The sequence below is a fragment of the Sceloporus occidentalis genome, unplaced genomic scaffold (assembly GCF_023333645.1).
Source record: "Sceloporus occidentalis isolate IW3139 unplaced genomic scaffold, rSceOcc1.0.p SCAF_18, whole genome shotgun sequence".
Classification (NCBI taxonomy): domain Eukaryota; kingdom Metazoa; phylum Chordata; class Lepidosauria; order Squamata; family Phrynosomatidae; genus Sceloporus; species Sceloporus occidentalis.
The window spans coordinates 9,184,775-9,211,940 of record NW_028316998.1 but is presented as its reverse complement, the minus strand read 5'-3'; the positions used below and the strand labels follow the sequence as shown (position 1 = coordinate 9,211,940).

Genomic DNA, 27,166 nt, shown 5'->3' with positions numbered 1-27,166 from the left:
TGAGCAGATATACCTATTTTATAAGTTTATAATATTTCAGCAAAGGAACCACAAGATCAGACATTTTAGTTCATCTGAGACTTGGCTGTCACTTTGGCACATATATATATATATATATATATATATATAGTTTCATGCTGCTGATGGGCACATAAAGTGTTAAAAAGCAGTACATAATTGTTTAATGTTCTGTAAGGTAATAACTGAGGTGGCACCCATGATCTGGAATCAGTTGTAACAAAGGATATGATGGTCAACAGAGGTCCTCAAGGCCATAACCATGCTGGAATTTTAAGACTTCTCCGGTTTATTTTTCTCAAACAAATTTTTGTTTGGTTGCGTGAAATGGCAGTCGCTCAAAGCACTCCTGAAATCCTGGTATAATTTGCGGCTTTTGATACTAGAGTTAGACATCCATACCATACACCCTGGTGTCCCCTTACCGACTATGTTTTTCATGTTTCCTCAACAGAGCACAGTTGGCTCTTGCAGAATGACAAGTACATTGACTGATCCAACAAAAATGTCTGCTGTCTATACCTTGATCAGCAGTACATTTCTCTAACGGTTAATCTCTGTAATCTGTAATTCTTTGTAAACAGTGTTATTGAGGACAGATATGTACTCTGATGTCATCACTGCAAAGTTCAAAGAGTCACTGAGATGCGTCCAACATAAATTGAATACAGCAATATTTTCTTTCTGTTTCAATAAAGAACAGTCACATTAAGGTAGATTGAGATATGTAAAAGTAAGTGGATTGTCGATTTATTATCAATGGGCTTTACTACTTATGTTAAGTGCAATGTGTATTGTGCATATGTGTAACATCATGTTAACGATAAGGTGCACCTCAATAAGAATGGCAGATTTTTTGCATGAGGCATTAGCATATCAATGCCAGGATCCTTTGGAATGCAGATATCACTTTAAATCATGATGTACGTGTGTCACGGCCATCAGATAACATCTGCACCAAGCCCATGTTAAAGAACAACATAGCTTTAATGTGCCCGAAAAAGCATAATTTTTAAGACAATCAAGTGCTGCGCATCTCCAGAATGTTGTGCTCTAACAAGTTATTTCCAGAATAAATGTAAATAATTTCCTTTGGGTCTGTGTTTCCTTTTTTATTTTGTTTACGCAATGGCTGGGCATTCTCAAAGAAATGATGACATCATTTTTAGAATAGAAGCATCCATGATTGCGTTTTATACTTAAAACAGCATTGTTTCTAAACAATTATAGTCTTCACGTATATAACTGATGTGTATGTGTCCCAGCTCTGTTATCTTAGCCAAATATATACTATACAAACACACAATGGGTTTACTCGCTTAAGCAGGAGTTGCAGTTTCAACTGACTCACTATGCTTTTTGAAAGGTCAGGTCTTGCAGCTTCCTATATATAAGGGGCTAAGCTGGCTCAGTATAATGCTTGTTCAGTCATTGAGCTGACATTCAAGAAATCTCGCAGGCTTAACCATGCATTATATAGGATCAAGCTGGAAATTGCGTTAGCGAGTTGAGTTAAAACTGCTACTCCTCTGTCCGGATGAAGAAGAAAGTGCCGCGGTAACTTGGGAAAGCAAGACTTAACCTGGAAAATCAGGGTCAAACCCAGAGAGTTCCCAGGCGTGACCATAAAAAATCACCTCAGTGTGCTTTATGAGTAGGGAATTTTATGCAAAATCCACCCATTTCACTACAAAGGCATGAGGTTTATCGCAGCAATAAGTATATCACTATAAAACCGTATTTAATGCTTGATGAAAATTACTTCCATCACATCTAAAAGTACACTCCCAGATAGGAGTCTCACCAAATAATGTATATTAAAGGCAGCGCCATGCCTCCTCCTCCATGGTGGGACATTTCCAATCAGTGTTCCACTGAAATCTCTTTCCATTAATCCTTCACAACGGTTGCCAAGCCAGCACTGGGGTTCACTGGCAGTAGGCATATCATGTGTCAGGAGATGTGCAAAATCCCCCTATACATTTGCAACAGAAACCACAAGTAAAATTTAAAGGGACCACTCAGCTAACACAGGACTGATGGTTACTGGTAGTGCGCCTCTATACACCTATGAAGATATTCCTTTATGTATCAGCGCTCTCCAGCTACAACAGTCATTTACAACATTAACATCTATACTGCTACTACGTCAAACACATGACATTTCTATGTGACCCCAATTTTTTTAACAGTAGTGTGCCCTCCACAAATATTGGCACCCTTGGTAAATATGAGTTGTGAAAAATTGTCTTCAGTGTTTAACCCTTTTGATCTTTTCTTCAAAAAATACACAAAATACCCTGCTCTCATTGATGTTAGACAATAGTTGCAAACACAACACGGGTTTAAAAAAAATGTTAACCCCCTTAAGGACAATAGGCGGTCCTTAAAACCATTGAAAACAATGCGTTTTGAGCCTGTACATGTACGGGCTTTGTCATTAAGGGGTTAAATATATGTGTGGCACAATTATTGGCACCCCTATGAAATCATATGACAAAAAATTGAAGTATATTCCTATTTATATTTTACATAAGGTGACTAGGAACATGAAATTGTTCAACCATGACTTCCTGTTTCACAGGGGTATAAATATTAGGTAACACGTAGGCCAGTACTACTGAGTGTGACTGAGCGCCGGCATCACATGATCTTCAGGTGCTCCACGCCTACCCCGCAAACGTTCACTGGCTGCGGGATGCGCGCAGACAACCTCCGTTGCTGACAGCACTTCCGCCTTCAATGGTGGAGCACCGGAAAGTCATGTGATGTCAACGCTCATCATTGAAGCCCCAGCAGAAGTGCCGGCAGCAGGGGAGGTTGTCTGCGCACATCGCATATGCCCCCCCCAGAAACGCCTTATACCCCTATATGCCACTCTGCCCCAGATATGCCTTATACCTCCCTGATATGCCTTTTAACCCCCTATATGCCACTCTGCCCCCCCCCGGCTTACTTATGCTTCCCCAGACTTGTCCCCCATACTTCAGACTCCGTGTTGTCTAGTGGGGGCAGCCGGTGGATGTTTGCGTTCTGCACGTAGACAACCTTTGCTGACCATTAGTTCCGCCGGGGCTTCTATGACTGAGCACCGGAAGGTCATGTCACGCAGGTGCTCAGTCTCAGAAGCCCCGGCAACAGCTGAGGTTGTCTGCGTTCATCGCGCAGACGTTCACCGGCTGCCAGGGAGACTGATCCAGGTTCCCTGCAGCACTACGAGGGATCCTCCTCTCCGGCAGCCGGTGAACATCTGCATGATGCACGCAGACAACAGCACTACCGCTGGGACTTTTATGATGTAGCACCAGAAGGTTATGTCATGCCGGCGCTTCGTCATAGAAGCCCCCAGAAGTATGTAGCGCCTTCGAAGTGCTTGTCAGCTTCTCACACAAGTGTCCATCTTGTTTGAGCACTGCATTTTGAGACACATTGGGGTTTATTCACTAAATGGAGTTTGCAAGAGAGTTGTAGTTGAAAAACCTAATTTCACTATTAATTATGAAGTATCAAAATTGTCAGGTTTCTTCATTGCTGAAGTTGAAATGACAATTCTCCTGCAAACTCTCCCGTTAAAGAGGAATAGACCCCAGAGCTTTCTTGGCAACGTTGAGAAGTGTGATGCAGCTTCCATTTCCTTGATTTAACAGCAATCCCTAGAATCCAAGCACTTTGATATTATTTTGTAACCCTTATCATAATCTATGCTTTGTATTACTTTGCCTCCAATGGTTCACATTTGAAGGCCAATGGTAAAGTAATTGTATCAAATGTCACCTTGCAATAACTGATTTTGAGACAGGGATCCACATACTTTTGCAAGGCATGGTGTATTTCACAGTAACTATTTTCTAGTACAAATAAAGTGCTAACTAAAATCTGTTTGTTTTTTTCAGCTTTCCACTTAAGTCTAGAGGAAGTTTTACCTCCAGCAATCTACTTACCTATATTCTACTCTTAAACGTGTTTATATGATGAAGATAAATAACAATGTGACAATAGCCCTTTGGAATCAATATATTGCGTACAAAAAAAATGAAAATGCATTCTGATATATGTTTATTTATTAACCTCTTAATGACAAAGCCCGTCAAGGTTTAGGGACCACCCATTGTCCTTAAGGGGTTAAAACTAAAACAATGCATTTGTCAGGTTTTAGGATCTCTGAATATTTCATAATATCAAGTTTAAAATAACACAAAGAAGTATACGAAAATATTACAACTTTATTGACATAAGGAAAAAAGGAGGACAGAAAATGAAATACTATTACAAATACTGATACCTATTATCTCCAACAGCTCTGAAAACACAGGCAAGCAAACCAAAAAAAAAGTTGGTAATAAAGAAAGTTTAATTGAGGCAAATATATGCTTTGATGTCTTATTTATTGATGTTATTTTGTATTTACAAGTCCCTGCCATATATACCAATCTGAGATGTATTTATTGCACAGATTAGTGTTAACTGATGTTTGACCTCCCCTTTAACACAATTAAATAGAATGGAGTATGAAAGAACACTAAAGAAAGGCCCCCTTTTCACGCCAGTTCTGCGCAAGGATCATTGGCAGCATTTCTTCATCATCGCTTCTGACCTCATCTCCATCTTGATATTTGTTGGCCTTCGACATCATAATGTCCTTTAATGTTTCCTGCAACCCATCCTTCTGGTTCCTCAGGTGCTCGATACGTCGATAACACTCACTGCAGAGCAAAATACGAATACAATGAATTGGAGGCATATATATATGCACATTAGAGTTCTTAGAGACAGGTGTGTGTCTACGTGTGTGTTTTACAAAAGCAACATTTCCCTAATTTTCAACAATGAATTGATAAGAGTGACAATGCCAATCTTTATTCCTCTGGGTGTATGTGCGTATATTTATATAAAATGTCCTAGAGGCTTCGAGCCACACACACCATCAGGCGCAGACTGGCCATCTGGCAAATGCCTGGTGGGACACTGTCCGACATCTCTCTATAGGCAGTTGCAGACTGGGTGATGTATTGTGCTGTGACCGGCTGGATATGCCTGGCCGCAAGCTACATAAATGCCTCATAATTTTTATCCGAACATATTGTGTATATAAAATTAGACACACTATACAACAATAAAAGCGCATTATTCTACAAATGTACATTGTAAATTAGATTTACACTATGCAGTACATATGGACACTGTAACTACTGAAATAATTGAAAACACAGTGACACATGTACACCGGTATTTAAAAAAAAATGAATGAATGAATGAATGAATGCAGAAGGTGCAGCTTGGCCGGCTAAAAGAATTCACAGCACGTACACATTCTTCCACCCTTGACCTCCTACCTGATCATGCTTTGTCTTAGTGACAGGGTTTTACACAGGCTTATGAATATTTACATAGCATAGAGTAAAGCCATGGGAATTCATTCCTCCCATCGCACACTTCCGAGATCAGAGAGCTCCTCTGTAGTGCCGCTTATGTGACATATATCCTTATCACCTTCTTAGTACACTCTCTTTGTTCTGCTTTAAATTAAGCCTGGAAGTCCAATGAGTTTGTGACTAAATTACCATTATATTAAAGCAAAGCTATAGAATATTTTATTGAATGTGAACGTTCTTCATAAAATATGTAAACCAACTACCGGATGACAGCAATAAAAATGTGTGCACTTCCAGTCTGACAGCTACGTAAACATCTAAGAAATGTTGCATGGATGCTTTCAAATGGACAGCCCCACAATAAAAAATACATATTAAAGTACTGTGTGCACTTTAGTATGCATTCTTTGAAAATGGGGAAAATAAAATACTCTTACCCGACAGAGAAGAAGCTGCCCTGCAGCAGTAGGTGCCCTCGCCCTCCATAGTCTGACTACACTGTGTGCACAATTATTAGGCAAGTTGTGTTTTTGAGGATTCATTTTATTATTGAACAACTACAGTGCTCTCTAAAAGTTAAGAAATCTTAAACCTAAATATTTAAGAAAGTAAAAGTGAGGTTTTGGCTTTCTTTCTTATCTTTGTGTGCACAATTATTGGGCAACTACTAGCGAGCAGAATTATTACGCAACTAAATGAAAAACATGTTTATCTATCTGAAATGAGAACACTCACATTTGTTCATCAATCTCGTCAATCTGACGATCAAATCTGCCTTCCTCATCTTCATCAGCAACAATCGCTTCAGAAACCTGCAGGAAAGTAGGTCATGCAGCAAACTGAGAATTACTACACAGTAGCCGAGGTCTTAATGAAGATAAAAAGTAAACAGTCTTTCCAACAACGCTATTTTAAGACATATGACCCTGAAGTAGTTCTCCAAATATAAGTGATTTACTTATTAAACTAAAATCTGTTCTGATACAGCTGCTTTACCAATCTGACAGGTTATTATTTTAAAATATGAAAACTTCACCTTGTTGCAAATATTACAATTATAACTACCAGCAAGAATGAGGCTTTACCATTAAAACTGACTAGTGATTTAAATCGACTAACTTTAAATCAAATCCTCCCTGTAGTGTAAAAACAGATAGAGAAGGGCACGCTCATCAGTGAACTTACAGTATTAACCTGGCGTATTTCCTTCTGAAATTCTTCCCATTCCTTATCCATCTGATCTTTAGGAGCATCAACTTTCCGCACCTTAACAAAAGACATTACAAACAAACACAATAAACGTGAGATACACGGTTTGTAATTGCATCGTATGAAAAATTATCAGGAAGAGAAAAGAAAATGCAAATAAAGCCTTTTTTCTTCTTCTATCTGCTAATCCTGTGACCTAGTAAGAAAAGCGTGAAAAGGTTTACGGTTTTGTCTGTGTATTTGTGATGCGCAAATGGTGCTTTAAAGTAACTTAATAGGTGAAATGTGCACTGTGGCGTAGTTATTGATATTCGTCTGGAAAACATCGGAGGCTTACAGTACACTGCGTTACTTCCTCTCCTATCAGAAAAGATATGGCTCGTGACAGGCACCATATGCCGTGTAAGTAAGGAACTCTGCCAAAAAACCCAACGGGGAGCTTAAAATGAAATGGATCATTGCTGTTGGAAATGTCTTTGTGATTCAGCGGCAGAGGGTATACACCACTAGGTGGAAGGAGTAAGAGCTTGCCTTTGCATCCACTTCTGGGTCATCAAAGAATCCCTCGGGCAATGCTTCAGCTGTATTCTCTTTCCTAAGAAGAAGAACAAGAGGTCCGTCAGGTCCATGTGCTACTCTCAAATGCTGGGGCTGTGTCTCAATACATATTTCTCTTCCTGCAAAAGTAATGGGACCAGCTGCAGCATCTTTGGCTATTACAGAAAGTTAATTAAGCATCCAGTACTACTTAATAGAGAAACTTAATCATCAATAGACTTCTGATAAAACCCGTGCCAGCACAGCCGCTGTAATTAGCAGCATGAAGCTGCTTAAAAGGACCTGTTCCACATAACTAATTGTTTTTCTAGTATGTTAAACAAATAAACTTTAGCGTGTATAATATATATATATATATATATATATATATATATATATATATATATACACACACACACACACACACATACACACACACACAGATACTCTAGCCTCTAATGTTTTACTAATAGAAGCCTTTAAGAAGTTTTTCAGTTTCTGTGGCTTTAACTATACCTGCTTGCGTCACGAGAGAATTGTGTCCCCAGCAAAAATGATAAAAAGATATTACATTTTATGCGACTAAAGAATTATTTCTGGGAAGAGTTTAGACAGCAGTACTAGGAACAATGTTTCTAACGACCTATTTAATATACATATTTTTTTCTTTTTAAAGTCTTACATTCAACAGTGTGTGGGTATTAGGAACAGCACCGTTAAAGGACAAAATTATCAATGTATTTCATATAGCAAGTACAGGGTAAATGTCTATTCACATACAGGAGCTTGGGCAATTGTGAACAGTTTTTCAATAAAGGAGCAAGGGTGTGAAAAAGGGGACATACATGGGATTTCATTTACCTTGTTCTACCTACACATACTTCAAATACATAAGAATGATATATTTTCATTGATTGTTTATATGGGAAACACTATGCTTTGTGTCTAAGCCACTGCTCTTACCATGCTCTGGTTTTGGGGGCTGCCAAGGTGGATGGAGAAAGTCTGTTTAAATACTGATGCCAGACAAAGTTATCTTGTTCAGATAAAATGGTCTGCTGTCTGACATTGAGAGGAATCATGTGGTTTAGTAAACTAATACAAATTCACAAAGTCTTACGTTGCCAATATGACAAATGACATTTCAAAGGCAATATTTAACCCACACAATGCCCATAATGGCATTTGAACCGCAACTGCTATAGTGATTTGTCAGCCCAAAACACATTGCAAAGGTGATAATGTTATCAGTAGGCCTGGCGAGACACATACAGGTCATCCTAAAACTACAAAACAGTAATGAATTATATGCAGTGGCACTATTAACTCCAGCACCACTGTATGGACCAGTGGAAATAACACTGAAAACACTTTTGGTTGGTCTAGAAGTCACAAACTTCATTTGTTTAGATTACCTTTCTACTGCCTTCTCTTGTATCTCTGCCTTCAGAATCGATCCAGAATGAGATACCACCGGCGTTTTGTTGTCAAAGAAATCTAAAAAGTGAAAATATTGCATGCCAATAAATTATACAGCCCTACATTTAAGGCAATAATTAATTTAAAATATAACAGTATATGAAACATGTAAGGGTTTTTTTTTCTCTTTAAACTGGGATGCATCATGCATAATACACTATACTATTTGTTCGCCATGATGGTTTGATAACTAAAGGAACACTGAACAGCCAGGACGAAAATTGCATGTCCAATGGAAATATTTAGGCCTTGCTTGCTCAGAGTGATACCTGGTGGCAGACTGTCAGCACTTGCTGTTGGTGGAGGTAGTGGGATTTCTGTGTTTTTTTGTTCAGAAGAGGGTTCTTTGTCATGGCTTGCTTCTTCGTCACTGTCGTCATCATAATCTCCTGCTAGCAATTTTAAACCTGGTGCTTTTATAGTAGTCTGTTTGTGAGAAGGTTGCTCTGATGCTTCAAAAAACCCAGTTGGAAGCCTAATAATAATAATAATAATAATAATAATAATAATAATAATTAGCCAGCGTGCACATTGACAAGCCTTATATCTAAGAAACTGAATATACCCATGTTATCACTTCTAATGCATGTAGGTTAGAACAAGATTATACTAAGTTTGTACCATCTTTTACACATTCAAAAATAGAAAATGATAAAGAAAATATTAGAAAAAATATGACAACCATGTATATAGAAAAACTAACACAATCTACCCACTTTGTTGTTGAAGCAGGAGGCTGCTCTTCTGAATCTGGAGAAAGAAAAAAACAACAAAAAAAAGCCTTTAACAGTTGCCATGTGTAAAGAGGGTGATGCTGGCTGGTGGGCAATCGTCCCCCCGGGCCAGTACTTTGTAAACAATTTTGGACCAGCACGGTGAGACAGCAACACAGTAGGGTAATGCAATGTAAATGCTGTAAAAGTGAGGCTGCTTGAACATTTGTGAGCAGCAAGAGGGAAAGCTGCAAGTGAGGTAAGTGGGTGATAGAGGGAGGATGTATGTATGTTTGAGTGAGAGCGTGTGCATAAGTTGTTCTGCATCGATGTGCAAGTGTGCGTTTGCATGAAGTATGTGTAAGAGTATGGATGTGTATGCATAAGTGCGTTGGCATGAATGAATGTGTTAGTGTGAGGAGTATGTGTTATAATGAGTCTGTAAACGCGTGTGTGTTCGCATGAAGATGTAAGTGTGTGCAAATGTGAGAGGGTGCGTCAAAATGTGTGTCAGTGTGTATGTGGGTTAATGGGGGGAATTGGACCGCTTGGCTTTACCTGTCCCTTCGGCCAGAAGGTGCCAGCCCAATGATGATTTGTTTATGAAGAGCAATCATCCAACCATGCCTTTATGGACCTTGCTTTGTGCACTGGGGGAAAAAAGGGCCTTTCCCAAACTGTTCCCACAAAGTTGGAAGCATAGCATTGTCAAAAATGTCTTGGTAGGCTGAAGTATTAAGATTTCCATTCACTGGAAGTAAGGGGGCCAAACCCCTCAAAAACAGCCCCGTACCATTATCCCTCCTCCATAACTTTACAGTTGGCACAATCCAGTCAGGCAGGTAATGTTCTCCTGGCATCCGCCAAACACAGACTCCCTGACTCAAGTGTGTCCCATCAGACAGAAGTGTGATTCATCACCGCACAGAACACATTTACACTGCTCCAGAGTCCAGTAGCGGTGTGCTTTACACCACTTGATCCGATACTTTGCATTGTACTTGGTGAGGCTTGCATGCAGCTGCTCGGTTATGGAAACCCATTCTACGAAGCTCCACCCCGCATAGTGTTTGTGCTAATTTTAATGCCAGTGGACGTCTGGAATACTTTCGTATGTTGGTGACTTTAACGCACCATGCGTCGCCATGCCGCTGTTCCTAAACCCTTCCACTGTCCAATAATACCACTTACAGTTGACCATGGAATATCTAGCACGTATGAACTGACTTATTGCAAAGGTGACATCCTATCACAGTACCACGCTTTAATTCACTGAGCTCTTCAGAATGACCCATTTTACGCGAGTTTGCACTTTGCTATGTATGCAAGTTACTTATACGGGGGGCTTGAAGAAATACTGCAGATACCCAGATGCCTCTAACCCCAGGTTTGCCCCATTCTTAAAAGGTGTGCTTATGGTAGGATCTTAGGACACAGCGATGGATGGAGCAATGAGTGGGACCGTGGGATGGACATGGAGACCCTGACTCCAACGCACTCTTCACTGAGGTATCATGGGAAAGCTGAAAAGAAGAGACGCTCTTCTTGAACAAAAACCATAGCGAACCTCTGTATTAATTCCCAGCTTGCACTGAAACATGAAGTGAAAGTAGCAACTGTCTAAACAGGCAAGAAACCATTCACTAACCTTTAGGTTTTTTACTGTCCTCTCTCTCTGGCTGTAGTCCTTTACGTTTAGTAGGCTGTGAAAGCTGTGACGTCGTGACAGATGAACTGCTGGTGTTTGCCTTTGTGCCTTTCAGTTCTGCAACTTTCTTGAAAACATGCAAATAAGTATTTAATGCAATGACATTTTAAAAAAAAACGTTTTTTTCCCGTTGGATTTTCTGCATTGATGCATATTTTTCACATTGACTTTGGCCGGATTATTTTGTTGGAAGTACTAAAATATAGGTGGACCTTGAGAGGACAAACGACACCAAGCTTATTGCTTGTTTCATTTTTATGTGCTAGGTAACCAGGCATACAATCTTTAGGTGTGCAAAAGTTATGGAAAAGCCACCCCCAATGAAACCTCAAACCAATCAACCAGTCACTGGTAAACAATCAGGGCGGATTTGGGCCAACATACTCCATTGGTTATAATGACTGCACGGCTTTAAAGTTTCAAAATATAAACATGAGTTTAAAAGATAAAATTAAATAACTACCTCTTTGTGTTGTTTCCCAAGGATGTGTGCTTGCCACAGAATTTCATTCTTTATGTGTACATTACAAACGGCACAGGACAAGTGACCGAGACTGTTGTATGTATAGAAGATAAAGTTAAGGAAGAACACGTCCTGACGCCCATATCGTGAAAACCTGATTAATGGGGCTGACGTACAACGATCTCACAGGCACATGGTTGCAATGCCTAGAATTATTATTGTTTTATATAGCGCAATCATATTCCGTAGCGCTGTACAATGGGTAGACGGGACATAACTAAGCGCTGTGTAAACTGTTGGCGCTATATAAATAAAAGATAATAATAATATCAGTATGTAGCCTTTACACATCAGTCTCCGGACATAGATATTAACACTCATTTTGGGATTTTTTGGGGCACAAAAGCTCAAGATGTATTACTATTATTTACTCATTTATATAGTCAGAATATTCTACTGCACTATACAACAGATATACATTCTGCCTATGTTGGGTTTTTTTCCCTGTTTATACATAAAAGTGAATCGGATGTGGGGCAAACTGCTACATTTTGAGCATTCAACAAGAACACTGCAAATTTAGTATCTTGCACCAAAACCAATCCAATGTGCAGCAATAAATATGAACCTGAGGGGTTTATTTATGGGCGGATTAGGGGAGGGGAGTCTTGCTTTCGGTGTTGACATCATGGAGACATCAGAAGTTAACTGCAGTCGAGTTAAACGGAAAAACCTCAGACTGTTGTCATCCTGGATTCCCAAATATTATCCCATCACCCAGGTGACCAGCGACCTGCTATGCAAAGAACTACGGAGGGATCAATGAGTCCCTTATTCATTAATACTGTGCACGCCAAGAAAGGATATTTAGCAAACGGAGACTCTATCCTTTTCTTGACCGAGCTCTCCCGCTGCTTTGCTTTCATCAGCCGCCTCAATTCCTCCTGCTGAATCTGTTTCTTCTTCCCGGAGGCTGCCATGTTGCCAAATCTGCCCTTACCATCTATTGGCACTTACTGCGTGACTTCCGCCAGCACTGCTGCAACGGGGAGGGCGCGTACTTTGAAACGTCATCAAAAGGAGACCGCAACACTAAGTGTTTGCCCGCAACTGTCTTAGGTGCGTGACGAAGTGATCATATTACAAGAGACGAACGGTTGGTTTAGTTTAGGAAAGTACGCTTTATCTAGAGCTATTGGCTGTTTTTAGAGTATATCTCAGCTTGACAGGTTTTTAAAATAAGTTTGGTTTCTTTGGCATGGACATTGCTAGTAAAGTATGGAGGTCAGCTATTTATTTCTATCTGAGTAATTACATAAAAATATATAACGCTTATAATTAAGACTATATAAACAGCTTGTGAAAATAAGTTTTCCCCCCCAGTTTATATGGCAACAACCTATCAGTGACTTATTTGGCATCACATGGCAAGTGTTGCTCTATTTAGTTATAACAGTGTTAACTTCATTAGAGTTGGCGGAACATCAGCTTTAACCCAGTAAGGTCCAAAGACACAGCATTACATCCCCAGGTATCAACTCCCTTTTGCCCCAAAGACAATAACATAGTTAGACACTAACATACAATAGCATACCCTAACACACACACACCCAAAGACATGTTCACACACTGACATATCTACGCATACACAGATATACCCAAGCACACCCAGACAGATGGACACACACAGATACCCAGATAGACACGCAAACATCTGTCTCTACCCGTCTCTTACCGCCCTACCTCCGCTTTTCCTTCTTCTTGGGTCCTGTGGTAGGAGTGCACAGTCGTGTTTCCAAAGACCACCGCTTCGGTGCTTCCTCATGGTGTGCACGGCTTCAGAGCCATGCTCAGAGGTATGCCATCAGAATCAATCGCTGCACACATTGTGAGAGAGCACTGAAGCACAGGCTCGTACGAATTTTGGGCTTCTTTTTGAGCTGGGTCGAGGGCGATCCATGATCTCCAACCAGCCCTGCTTCTCCAGTGGCAGGCAGTCAAGTCTGTCTCTGGAGATAGCATGAAGCATGACATACACCAAAAAAAGTCCCTTTTCATGTTTTATTGTTATCTCTGATAGGAGGGGAGTGGATCAGTCAGTGGCTTCTACTTAAACGGAAAGTCATGCTACCTGTAAGGAAAGAAAGTGCTTACCTGGTAAAAGCTGTAAGACCAGCAGTGTACTCCCACTCCGCTCCACTGGGTAATATTTGTATGTACTTTTCATTTTCAATAAAAAACATTATTTTAAAAAAGTAAAGGTATTTCCGCTTTTTGTTTATCAAATAATGTGTATGCCTCTCTCCATTTTTTTATTATTTATCAAATAATGTGTATGCCCTCTCCCCCCATTCCTTCCTTTAATATGAATCACCTTTCCAGCAATTGTAAGCTTCTCACAAATATGCTCATATGAATATTCCCTTTCCATTTTTTACCGTCCACCATTTTTACAGGCACATTTCATACACCTCCCATTTCTTTTTCTGCCCCTCTACCTTTTTTTTTATTTTCGGGTGTTTTGATGTGGGTATTTTAACAGTGTTGGCAATTGAAAGTAAAAAAAACCAAAACATTTTATTATTTGGAAGAAAAAAATCACAGACAACGATTATGAGAATAATAATAAACTTTATTATATAATCAAATTGTTTCTATTTAAACAACCTTAAAGCAGGTTGGAGAAGGGGCTACCTCTGGACTCACAAAGAGTCATTCTCCAGCACTCAGGAGAGGAAAACCCCCATTTTGGAGGAAACCTCTGAGGGACCGTGGTTGGAAGAATTGCCCTACCCTCTGGGCACTAAGAGGTTATTTATATCTAGTGCATGGAGATTTTTTTTTCTGGCATTAAGGGTTCATAAGTTTCCTTTTTTATCAGGAGTGGGTGGCAAAGTACAAAACAATCTAAAGGCAACATGTTATTCAGCACAAATAAAAGTCGACCTGCAGTTTACAATCTTCAGATCTCTGCTGGGATCCTGACACTCTGCGAATCACTTTGCCGGAGAGCCGACACTCCACAGATCTCTTTGTCAGGAGGCTAGCAGTTTTCACATGGCTCTTCAGGCTTCTTTGCTGTCTTGAAAGGAGGTGCTCCAGAGTGACAGCTGTGCTTGTGTGTTGAGTTGTTTTGTAACGCCAGCATAGTCTACATTATGACATCACACCGACCACCACGCTATGTGTTTAACTCTTCAACTGCCAACACACTCCACATCACACATAAAATTAGTGGCTACAGGGTTGATTGCTCAGTTGCCGTAGTAAATCCAGATGTGCACCAACACTTTTATTGACATACATTTACACAAAACATTAAGGGTTTTATTAATGGGGCTGGGCATGGCTTGATTTTGAGGAAAGCTATATCTTGTCTGCCACGTTTTAACAATGTATGGGAGAGAAATTTACCACTGAGAGGGTGGTACATAAGTGGACCAGCCTCCCAGCAGAAGTGTTAAAGGCTAATACAGTGAGGGAATTTAAACATGCGTTAGATAGGCATAAAGCTATCCAGAGCCTTTACATCAGGCTGAGTTGGGGCTGATCTGCTGCGGTTTCTAGATGGATAGTTTTGTTATATTCCCATGTAATGTTATCACATTTTAAAAATATTTTATTATACCAATAATTACTGTTAGTGGTAGTTTATAAATTAATTTTAAATTAATTTACAAAATTAACGAGAAGAAATCACCTAATGAAAAGCAAAAAATATCAACTATACACGATCCAGCTTTCTTTACATATTTTCTTATGTTATACATTAGATATTTAAATTTTGTTTATGCTATGACATTAATCGAATAAGATTAAAATGCGTTGGTACGTCTGATTTCATGTAAAAATGTTAATTTATAATCTAACCCTCATAATTGATTAGATGATATTTTATCCCCAGCTTTGTTGAACATCCTTAAATATAAATAGTGGTCATCAACTGAATATTAAAAAAATACAAAGAGTATTAAAGAAGGAATAAAAAGTATTGCATTTTATTTGCAATTTTTATAAAGCCTAAAAGTCACTCACATTACTGCTGGAGGGCAAATACAGGATAAGATGATTAGATATTTGGATCACTTCTCAAACCCTAACCTAAAATATGCAGCTGTCAGGGGCCGACTAGCAAAAGAGTTGGTCCTGCCACTTTAAGGCCAGCAGCTGATGGCTGTAAATGTTTGACCGTGTTTTTATACTCACATAGTGTGTAGCTGGGCCTATCCAAGCAGCACTTGATTTTATGTTATTAACAATAGTCCTCCTCTTCTATCTTGTATTTGTTAATTTTAGCAGTTTGGGATACTTGGTTTTCCATCTTCTGTAAATTGTATAAGCAGGGCCGGTGCAAGGATTTTTGCCACCTTAGGCAAAACCTTGTTTTGCTGCTCCCCCTCCCTTTGTGACCTGAATATACGCATGGCTTTCCCCCCTGCGAAGATGGCGCATTTTGTTCTTTTCTTCACTGTGCTCAACTTCTCTTCTCCCCTATGTGTAGATCAGGCATAGATCAACTAAACACCACATGGGATCACACCATTGCAGGTATTGATCAACTGAAATCTATACTCTGCTCCTCCATCAGTGGGTGGGCTAGCCTGCCGCGGAGGATGCGCCCATGCTGAGTGCATATACAGTAGGTAGCTCGGCCCTCTCTCCGCTATCTTCACCGATCACAGTGAATTTCCGCTGCAATCGGGTGGGGACGCTACTGCTGTCTGCTCAGAAGTCCGGGCAGACCAGCAGCAGTGAAACAGAGACAGCCAGAGCCTCTGACCTACAGGAGCGATCATGCAGGCTTAACCTCTGCATTGTGGGTAACCAAATCACAAGCATTGAAAGCACTAAAAAAAATCTTCAAACTGCTGAAGAGCCAATCACTGATCACTTATCAATCACTCTTTAGGTCACTAATTATTGATTGGTTCATTGATCAATGTCAGTGGCCTCACTTTGTCAAAAACAGGTGATCTGATTACATTCTTTTTATTTTTACATTTCTTAAATGTTTTTAAACACTTCCAATCTGTCAGGACTCGGGTGATCAGGTCAGGTAGGAGCCCATGCGCAGGGGATACTTGGGGTTCAGTCTGTAACCCACGGTGCATGATTATGCAAACAAAGACACCACAAACAGAAATCCAGGTAATGCAGTGTATTTCATGTATAACAGGACCAGCAAATAAGGGTAATACAGTCTAAGCAAGTAACCGGACGTATGGCAAAATAAAATACAGGTAATTAGTCTTTTGGCAGGGAGCCCGCTTGGAAGGGCGCGACAGACAGAGAGCCCGCTTGGAAGGGCACGACAGACAGAGAGCCCGCTTGGAAGGGCGCGACAGACAGAGAGCCCGCTTGGAAGGGCGCGACAGACAGAGAGCCCGCTTGGAAGGGCGCGACAGACAGAGAGCCCGCTTGGAAGGCCGCGACAGACAGAGAGCCCGCTTGGAAGGGCGCGACAGACAGAGAGCCTGCTTGGAAGGGCGCGACAGACAGAGAGCCCGCTTGGAAGGGCGCGACAGACAGAGAGCCCGCTTGGAAGGGCGCGACAGACAGAGAGCCCGCTTGGAAGGGCACGACAGACAGAGAGCCCGCTTGGAAGGGCACGACAGACAGAGAGCCCACTTGGAAGGGCACGAAAGGCACACAGCCCGCTTGGAAGGGTACGAAAGGCACACAGCCCGCTTGGAAGGGTACGAAAGGCACACAGCCCGCTTGGAAGGGTACGAAAGGCACACAGCCTGCTTGGAAGGGTACGAAAGGCACACAGCCCGCTTGGAAGGGTACGAAAGCAGGGAGTCCACTTGGATCAGGACACAAAGCAGGGAACCAGGAACAGTACAGGTGCAGAGCCACAGCAGGAAGGTCCATAGACTTCAATACAAAGGCCCTGACTGAAGGGCAGGGCAGGTTCATAAAGGCAGGGTAATCCAGGTAACAAGGCCCAGCTGGATGTAGACTAGGGCTCAACCCAGGTAACAAGGCACACCTGAGTTCTGAGTGCTCCAGTGGGCAGAGGGTGGCCACTAGTGGTCGCAGATGTAAACGCCACAGGTATAAAAAAGCCATGGTTCAGGTAGTGAAATATTGGTTCCTGACACAATCTAATAAAATGCCATGTGGTCACTGATTAATGAACCTTTACGTCACTGATTATTTTCACAGATCAATAGCCAGCGACCTAATTGGATCATCATCCATATCATCAACACTTTACACTAACTGCAACTTAACATCTAACTAAAATGCTATCCCCTAACCCCTAAAATAACCAGTAGGTATATTCACTAAGCAAGTAATTAGTTATTTGGTTTTGAGACACCAAAAAACAAATTTGACCCAAAAAAAAAAATATTACTTCAGCAAAAAAACATGCCATGTGTTCTAGAAAAAAGTAGAGACTTCATGTAGTCTCTATCTTGATATGTGCAAAAAATGCGAAAAGAAAAAACCTCAATATATTTGTGGTTCTGGCAGTCTTCATGAAAGGTAAGTGGAGTTTATTTGAGGTCCTTGGCTTTCGGGAGAATATATCATTTGTGGGGGCAGTTGTGTGGACGAAAATGCCTTGTTGATGTCAGAGGAGAATGGGCAGACTGGTTCGAGATGACAGAATAACCACTCATTACGCAGAATGCCATTTCTGAACGCACAACACGTCGAACCTTGAAGCAGATGGGCTACAGCAGCAGAAGACCACACCAGGCGCCACTCCTGTCAGCTAAGAACAGGAAACTGAGGCTACAATTCGCACAGGCTCACCAAAATTGGACAATGGAAGACTGGAAGAGCGTTGCCTGGTCTGATGAGTCTCTATAACAGCTGCAAAATTCAGATGGCTGGGTCAGACTTTGGCGTAAACAACATGAAAGCATGGATCCATCCTGCCTTGTATCAACAGTTCAGGCTGGTGGTGGTGTAATGCTGTGAGGGACATTTTCTTGGCACACTTTGGGCCCCTTAGTACCAATTGAGCATCTTTTATATTACCAATTAAACATGTCCATCACTTTATGACCACAGTGTACCTACGTTCTGATGGCTACTTCCAGCACGATAATGCACCATGTCACAAAGCTCACATCATCTCAAACTGGTTTCTGGAACATGACAATGAGGTCACTGCACTCCAATGGCCTCCCCAATCGCCAGATCTCAATCCAATAGAGCACGTGGTGGAACTAAAGGTATGGAACTTACCCATGCATGTGCGGTATTGCCTGACTTGGGAGGTGTTGCTAAATACACATCAATAACATTTTTAAGTTCTTTCGTATATCCACTAAGAAAAAAACATGCAAAGTGGATAGGAACAATGCTTTCTTTTTTGGTTTTTGATGTGCGCATTTACATGATTTACACAAGTATAAGCAGCAAGCAATAATTGGCATAAAATCTATCATAGTTGATAAATTATACTACCAGCAGTTTCATCATAAGAAGGAACAGCCAACTCTCAAGCTGTTGCGGAACAAGAATTCTCATGATCTTGAGCCAGAATATATTGTAGTTAAGCAAATGCAGAATCGAAATCATGGACGCTGTAGTTTAACAGCAGCTGAAAAGTTACCCCTTGAGATTTGCTTCCTGTGGTTTTATTTAATGCAAATAACATTACATAATCGCTCATCAAGCTGTTTTTGTAGACAAATCTTAAATTATGGTCTTCTTTTAATAAAGATTTTTTTTTATATTCCATCTTCTCAGGCAGATTATGCAGCGTTGCTTAATGTGTATATTATTAGTTTCTAGATAAATGATAGAATTTAATACATTTGGTATAGAACCAGTTACTATAGAAATGAATTATTATAAAATTCCTTTATGTACTTTTTAAAATGGGGAAAAAAAAGCACTGAGATTTTTCTTTCATCTGTAAAGTAAAGCTTTATTGGTATATTCCTCCTGGTATATTTCATTTAGCCATGAATTAGATTAACCAATAATCTTAAAAAATATATATTATCTGCATTTGGTGAGCACCAAAAGACAAAACATAGCAGCAAATCTTGCACAAACAAACAATAATCTTAGCACCTACACAATATATATATAATAAAATAAAACCGGGATATATGCTCCAAACAGAGCAAAAACTTGTTTTTCCTTTTTCTTACTTGCTCATAGAGCAATCATATTACCATATCACCACATTACAGAAAAAAAAAACACTTTTATTTTGAAAGTGCCAAGTTCTTACACTGGAGCTTATCAATTTCTTGACTAATATTTCCTTCCACAGTGTCACATTGCGCAAGAAGACCCTAAAAATATAAAGCAGAATGAGTTTGAAAATAGATGTTATGTTATTTCACAAAAGGGGCCCTATTTTCATATACATGGATATAGAAGACCTTTTTGCTAGGTCTTGCATGGATTTTACTGCATGCAAATCAGTGCATTCTTCTGTAAAATTCACCACTCCTCCTCCGGCTGCCTCTACTGAAAACAGGGAGCATACCACAATGTGCTTCTTGCACATGCTCAGCAGAAATTCCATTCTAGCCAATGGGAGCTGAGCTACCATTAAAAAATCAATGGTAGTAGCAGCAGCCAATCACTCGTATGTTATCTGAACACTGATGTCTAAAATATATGTGATAGGCAGTGCTGTACCTAGGGCTGGTCCGCCCGCTGCTGGAGGAGCGGGGCCTGTTGGGAAGATCATTGATGTCCCGCTAACCGGCGGTGCACCCGACCTCACTGCTGGGCGCCAGGATATGACGTCATATCACGGCGCTCAGCATTACTCGGCAGCATCACGAGCGAGCAATGAAACGGAAGGCCAGGCACCTGCTGTGAGGTCGGCTGGACCACGATGGAGGCCTCCGAGAATAAGGACTTCATAAAGGAGACGGGTCAGTTATGGGTGGGAATATAATATAGATGGAGAGAGAAAGCTGTAGGGGAGAGATAGAAGAATGGGAGAGATGCGATAAATAGAAAGGAGAGACATAATGAGAGATGGTGAGAGAGAGATGGGAAGAAAGAGGAGATATAATGAGAAAAGAGGGGAGATAATGAGAAAAGGGAGTAGATAATGAAAGAGGACAAATAAAGAGAAAGGGGAGAGATGGGCAGAAGGGGAATAGGAAATTGTAAGAAACCGGAGAGAGAGCGTGTTTGTGTTTTTAAAGCGTTTGTATGTTAGGGCAGACATGTCTAAGGACAAGCAAGTGTGTGGATGCAAGGCAAGTGTGAGCTAGGATGTTCATGTATAGGGGGCAAAAGTGAATGTGCATGTGTTTATGGGCAGGGATTTGTAAGTGTAATATACGTGTGTATTCTGACTGACTATCCATTAATGTTCCAGTTTTGGGCCTAAAAGGTATAAAACGAATAAAGGGTACACATGAGCCAGATTTTAAAGAGACCTGAGACTCTGAGAGGAGGCCACTGTGGGTGCAATCTGTGTGCTGGGTAAATCCTATGGATGCAATTTGGTCAAGTGTCGTGTCTGGTTGCTGGGGCAAGTCCTATGCATGCTCTCTGGGTGCTGGGCAAGGCCATGTATGTGCAAGATACAGTAAAAGATACAAATATACACACTCCTTGAAATAAAAAGCCCAAGTATTACGAATAATTGGCTTATAGAAGGTGTCATATCTGATAAATACACTGCTACTTGTTGAGGATGTTGACTGTCACAATTTTGAATCAAACTTGGATGTTACCAAACACCCCACCCTGCTCACCCTTTGTATACACCTCCAAAGCATTACTAGTTATTGCCCGATTTCCTTGGCATTGTAGACGGCATGCAGAAGTAAAGTTAGCCGTGTGTAAATATACTTCAAGTAACATCATGAAATGAGTGCGGTGGGGCTTTCATGCTCACCTGGACCTTTTTCACCAGTCCCTTTCTCTTCTGCCTACAATCACTGAAATTATCTGGCATGGCCTGCAAGGAATAAAGGAGGCAAAGGTTTAGGGAAGTATAGACAGTGTGTCAGAACAAACCGTCTGAAAATACTAGTCACTGCATAAGCTGATTGAGAGTCATTGCAGTGCCCTCCACTAACATTGGCACCCTTGGTGCAAACAATGCTGTGAGAAATTGTCCTTATTGGTTAACCCTTTGACTTTTTCTTCAAAAAATACACAAAACACTCTGCTTTCATGCATATCAAACAATTGCAAACACAATTACCCCCCAACAAAAAGAGACGTTGCTCGTGTGTGAGCAACGTACAGGTAAGCAGCAGGGTCTCTGCAGACGATTATTTTTGGCCGTCTTTTTTAGTTCGCCATTTTGCCGATAATGCCATTTTCGCCCACCGATATTTTGGTGCATCCCTACTTGAGACCAAGTGCCTGGCATACTGGCATCTTCTGAATAGACATATTAGGGGTTATGTATAAAAAGTGGTTCTAATGCAATGGGAGCTGATCTGCTCACCAGAGCAACCAATAGAATAGTCCCTCTGACTGGTCACTTTTAAAATGCATCATTTATTATACATAACAATCTGCAAGCAAGTTTACCAATACATATTTTATAGTATTATGCATGTTTTCCTATATATGCACCAAATAAGTACTGTGGGGACATTGCTTGTCCTTTATCCGGATCCCCTCACCCTCTTATTCTGTTCTCTCTTTCCCCAGTCTCCTAGCCACCATCTAAAGCCAAGCGCTAACCATTTTGTCAGTTTAACCTACCTAAAGTTGGATACAGCAATTACAAGTCCTCCGGTGGCCTTCTAAATGCTACTAATCCAGACGCCTAAAATTTGGGACCAATGTGTTACCGCACAATGGGCTAGGGCACACTTGGATGTAGGACAACTAACATGTGAGCCCATGTGTGAAATATGCCTCTTTTTATACATTTTTCATATTAAAAAACTGATATTGAAGCTACTGGAGAAGGTTATAACATGAACCCCCATATCTCGAAGATACATTTCCTCACCATGGCATCGATCTGCTCCAGTATTTTCATAAACTGTTCCACAGTTGACTTTATTCTTTTGTCAAGTTTATTCAGAGCTTCTACTTGAAGAGTTTTATTAAGGAAACCCTGGAAAAGAAAAACATTTTATGCATCTATGCAACATATCACAGTTACAAAGACTGTCCAGGTATTCTCCAACTCTTGTTTCCTTAAGAAAAATGCACACCTCTCAAATGTGGTCTTTTAGCCCCCAAACAACCTGACAAACCTATGCATGATGATATCACAGTACTCAGGAGATTTTGCGGAACACATATTGAGTGAAAGGCTGTAAAAAAATTACTACCACAAGCTTTGACAAAGGCTGGTGGTAGAATAAAGTGCATTGAAAGAGTTAAAATACGACCATTTGAAATACCTTGGGGTGTCTAGTTTAAAAAAAAAATAAAAAATGAATTGGCCGGCTCCAAAGATGTCCCAAATAGGACATGGGGACAAGATTACCAGCTTTGAATAAAATGCTTTTGAAATAGCTTTTGTATTCATTGCCATATAACTAAAAAAAATTAATTTTAATGGGAGGCTGTTCCATTTTCTACCGATCTGGATAATACGATTTAGAACATGAGTGGGAGCCAAACAATGATCATGTCTAATAGGCAGTCGCCTCTAATGTAAACCATAGTGTAAGGCTGTGGGCATTTCAGCACCACAGAACAATCCAAAGCATGGAATTCATTTGAAAATGACAGACAATGCTATTACATCCCAAGAATTAGATGCACATAGTATAGAAGGGAACTGCATTATTAGACAAAAATAGATATCAGACCTTCTGGATTCCGGACAGCTCTTTGTTAACGTCATCTAGTTTGATTGCCATCTGTTCCACTGATTTCTCCAAATCTTTCAATTTCTTTAGTTCCAAGTCCTCTTCTGGACTGTTCTGATAAAATATAAAAATTATGTATTGTTATAGATTGTGCCACAAACGTTAATGCTCACAGAGCGTTGTTTGCATGTATTTTCACCACGATAAAAACGCCTAGTGGGGCAAGTGTCTCACAAAGACCGTCACTGATGTATTAAAAGGAAGGCAAGGTCATCCATCAATTTCCTAGCAAAGCAGTGATCCCTGAAACGGACCCTTTGGGGTGTCGGCTGAAACCAGTCACATCTGCCAACACCACAGTTTATATGTCTTATGTGCTATGCTGATGTATGGCCGGGTAACACATACCAAGTTACACTGTATCACATAAACAAAGTGGAAAAACACTTTTATAGTGAGGTGAACAATTAAACCAATAACAAAATGAATACATGGTTACCTTTTTGCCAATTAACATGATCTTACACCCATTTTTTACACCCAGGGCGGAGAGCGCCTGATCCATCTCCTTAAGAGATTTCCCTTCAAAACAAATAAACAAGGGAAGAAAAACATGTGATCAGCAACACAATATGTATGTACGTTAGACAAGTGCAAATGGGCCAAAAAACATTTCCGACAAAGTTTTCAGTTTTGCAGCCTTTTGTTCTCCTCTTTCCTATCTTCTTCTTCGTCCGCATCTCTCCCAGTGAGCGTGAGGCGGAAGTTCACACAGGGTCATCTTACGGCAAAATGACAGAGCTGGTGACGTTCTCTCCCCCAATCATGGGGATGGGACGTCACCAGGAAGCTCTGTCATTTGGGCAGAATTTTTTCTGGGGTGGTTATTTCCATGGAGATACGGATGAAAAAAGAAGAAAGAAAAGAACAAGAAAATGAAGAACAAGCAGATGTGCTGCATGGAGGAGGGGCTCCGCGGCACGGAAGCGGGCCTGCGAGGCGCAGAGGCACGGATAAATGACGACGGTCACAAAAGGAAATAAGGCTATGCAATCAGATCAGCAGCCAGTGTGGTCATAAAGTTGTAGTCCCGATACCTGAACTCCATAAAGTATAGTAACAGTAGATCACCGATATGCTGTATGGGGGGGGACGCAGTCAAAACAACCAAAGCTATAAGGGGTGAAATGTAAAGTAATTTGTGGTGGGCCAAATCCCTGTGGAAACCTATAACCTTTCTGTTTGAAAGCGTTCCACATATAAAAAGGGACTTACCTTTAAATATCAGCTTCTGTGATGTTAGTGGGACTCCGGAGACCTGCTCCACGACCAATGCCAGGTCCTGTAGGGTGGGCTCGTTATTTTCATCCTGCCCGATCACTTGGAGTTTGTGCTTTTCACTGCCTAAAATACATGTCAGTGCTAAGCAGGACGTCGATCCTATTTTTCAAACAATTGCACAGATATTGTGGATTTTCCTGTACAATATATTTGGAACCTACCCCTCTAAGCTCTGACATGCAGCAAGCCACGACGGGACAAATCCCCAGAGCCAGGTAGCCACAGCTCTTAGATTGTTACATCTGACTCCTTGAAATATCAAACTGGCTACCAGATTTGATCCTGTGGTTCCTAACTTATGCACAGATTTGCTTTATTATACAGAGAACAAAATTGTGCAACTGGAGAGTAACTGTTAAAAAAAGCTGGTGTGACATAAACAAAAAAAATAATAAAAAATAAATAAATATATATATATATATATATATATATATATATATATATTATACTTCATAAAAACACAATGTCACAATTACAATCCCTATATACAGATAGGTGGAACGGCCTTCCAGCAGATGAGGTAGAGGTTATACAGAAAGGAAATGTAAGGCTGAATAATGGGCCCAATGGTGTGTATAATATCAGCCCAGTGGCTTATGGAAAGAATTTGGACTGTGTTATTATTTTGTGTTAATAAAGTTTTTTCCCCTGTTCTTTGCACCATAATCAATAACATAAACAGAAAGTCTAAAGAAGGCTCGTACATACACAGCACTATAAAGGAATGTATAGTGAATAACAGAAGACAACACAGATCAGGGAAATTCAGAGACAACGTCAGTGTTATGGGGTAAAGTGAGATAATCCGATCACCTGCAGGGAAGCATATAGATGCATACACTTTCTATAAGCATGCCCAGGGCAATAACATTGCATTCAAAACTCAGAGGCTAATATATCCAGCAAAACACGGGTTAAGAAGCGATAATGTCAGAAAATATGTTACCATGGGTGACGGTGACAGCCAATCCGTCGCTACAACTCATCTCCTCGCAGTGCTAGACACACTTCTTCCAAAGATGCCTGACAGCAGCTGTCACACTCACTTCCTATGCCGGTGTACGTCACATCCGGGCCCATACCGCTCTTTTCCTGAGGCTCTTCCTACGGACACTGGGAAGCCATTTTGACTAAGGGCAGCTTTGCATTTAAAGAGTGTAAGGGTGCCGTTGTGGCAACTAAAAAAAGCTGTACCGGAACATACATGTATATATAATATTTATTTATGTTATCAGAGACTATATAGAGTATATATATATATATATATTATATATATATATATATTCATGTTTTTAGAGACTAGGTTTATAGAATGAGTATATCTATATCTATCTATATCTATCTATCTATCTATCTATCTATCTATATATATATATTGTTTATATAGCGCCATCATAGTCCGCGGCACTGAAATATTCTATTATGGCCAGTGTATTCTGGATGAGAACATGGACTGCATGAAGGTCACAGACAAAGTATAGTGCAGGGTAGGCACATACAGAAAAGGGTTAAATTCTAAAATTGTGATAAAGACCCAACCCCTCGGTAGAGAATGCATATGACCGTAAGCAGGCCACTCTTTTGGCATATGCTTATGATGCCTGCAACTCCCATCATCATTCTGGATGAGGGTAATGGGAGTTATGGTCCACAGGCAGGCAGAGGTCAATTTTCTTATAAACAATAAATATATTTTTCCAAGTATATTGTGTAATTGTTTTCATTTTATTTTTTTATTGAGCTCTATGACATTTAATGCAGAAGTCCTGGCTTATATTGGAACATGCAGGGTTAAGTGTTCGTTATTCCATTATCAGTCTGTTTACTGCAACATCCACTTGTAATTGTTACTTTTGTATCATTATTTGAGTATTACTTATTATCTATTTTGGTTATTTGACAAGCCAGCAGAGCAAACTCATTCTTCACAATTCTACAGAGGAGAAAAAAAAAGGAATTATGCATTAATTTGTATAGCACTGTTCTATTTCACCTTACAGTGGGCAAACATCCGAGTAGTGAATTACATACATACCTGGGAAGCTTCTCAATGAGCTGACCATGAAATTAACCCTTTCATAGCACATCATGAAGATCCTATGTAGCTACTCTCCAAACGTGTTAGCCATATAGCTCTACAAGCTGTCCTTATGGAAACCTTGACTTGTCATCGTGTAAAGATACACTGAGTCACCTGCATTGAAGCAGGGATATTATTAACTATAACGTACTGGTAAAGAACCAGTTGGAAGTGTACACCAGGAAGGCATCAGCTCCAGATTGTGTGACCCTGATAATCTACCCCTTCACCCAGAAATTGGGGCAAAACCGCTAAATTCCTGGGTATGAGTGACCAGCCACCAGCCATGTTTTCCTGGCCATATTGCTGACCCGCGCAGGTAAAGTGCTTCATTGTAGTCCAGAGATCCATATTCAACTAAATGTTTAGCAGAAAGACAGGGCCATAGGCGTCGCTATCAGCAACTGGCTCTGTTATGTATATCTAGACACTAAACATTGCTGTTGACCCTTGAGTCTGTATAAGCATAGGCGATATATCCATACCCAAAGTCAACTTTCTGTGGTGTTATATA

At 40.4% G+C, this 27,166-nt stretch overlaps 2 protein-coding genes across 2 annotated transcripts; both read right to left on the bottom strand.

Moving 5' to 3' along the window:
- Positions 1 to 4,537: 4,537 nt before the first annotated feature.
- Positions 4,538 to 12,479, bottom strand: LOC149302586 (zinc finger protein 830-like). Its single transcript, XM_089482355.1, has 10 exons — positions 12,367 to 12,479; positions 11,500 to 11,599; positions 10,977 to 11,103; positions 9,332 to 9,365; positions 8,885 to 9,090; positions 8,552 to 8,633; positions 7,131 to 7,194; positions 6,576 to 6,656; positions 6,126 to 6,202; positions 4,538 to 4,721 (listed from the first exon to the last, which is right to left on the bottom strand). Exons 1-10 carry the CDS (start codon positions 12,477 to 12,479, stop codon positions 4,538 to 4,540), a joined length of 1,068 nt encoding a protein of 355 aa, XP_089338481.1.
- Positions 12,480 to 19,676: 7,197 nt separating this feature from the next.
- LOC149302585 (BAG family molecular chaperone regulator 1-like) lies at positions 19,677 to 25,558 on the bottom strand. The gene is made up of 7 exons (XM_089482292.1): positions 25,519 to 25,558; positions 24,507 to 24,635; positions 23,731 to 23,813; positions 23,232 to 23,345; positions 22,418 to 22,525; positions 21,341 to 21,403; positions 19,677 to 19,766 (listed from the first exon to the last, which is right to left on the bottom strand). The coding sequence occupies exons 1-7, from the start codon at positions 25,556 to 25,558 to the stop codon at positions 19,677 to 19,679; spliced, it is 627 nt and encodes a 208-aa protein (XP_089338418.1).
- Positions 25,559 to 27,166: the final 1,608 nt, after the last annotated feature.

What these genes read in the sequence shown, in the direction of transcription:
- LOC149302586 (XM_089482355.1), bottom strand. Translation starts at nt 12,479, where the DNA reads ATGGCAGCCTCCGGGAAGAAGAAACAGATTCAGCAGGAGGAATTGAGG. An exon ending in GGACAGTAAAAAACCTAAAG is followed by an intron (nt 9,366 to 10,976) that starts GTTAGTGAATGG and finishes TTCTTTCTCCAG; the next exon opens with ATTCAGAAGAGCAGCCTCCT. An exon ending in CAAGAGAAGGCAGTAGAAAG is followed by an intron (nt 7,195 to 8,551) that starts GTAATCTAAACA and finishes TCTTCTTCTTAG; the next exon opens with GAAAGAGAATACAGCTGAAG.
- LOC149302585 (XM_089482292.1), bottom strand. Translation starts at nt 25,558, where the DNA reads ATGAGTTGTAGCGACGGATTGGCTGTCACCGTCACCCATG. An exon ending in TGGAGCAGATCGATGCCATG is followed by an intron (nt 21,404 to 22,417) that starts GTGAGGAAATGT and finishes TATTCCTTGCAG; the next exon opens with GCCATGCCAGATAATTTCAG. An exon ending in GACTGGTGAAAAAGGTCCAG is followed by an intron (nt 19,767 to 21,340) that starts GTGAGCATGAAA and finishes TTATATTTTTAG; the next exon opens with GGTCTTCTTGCGCAATGTGA.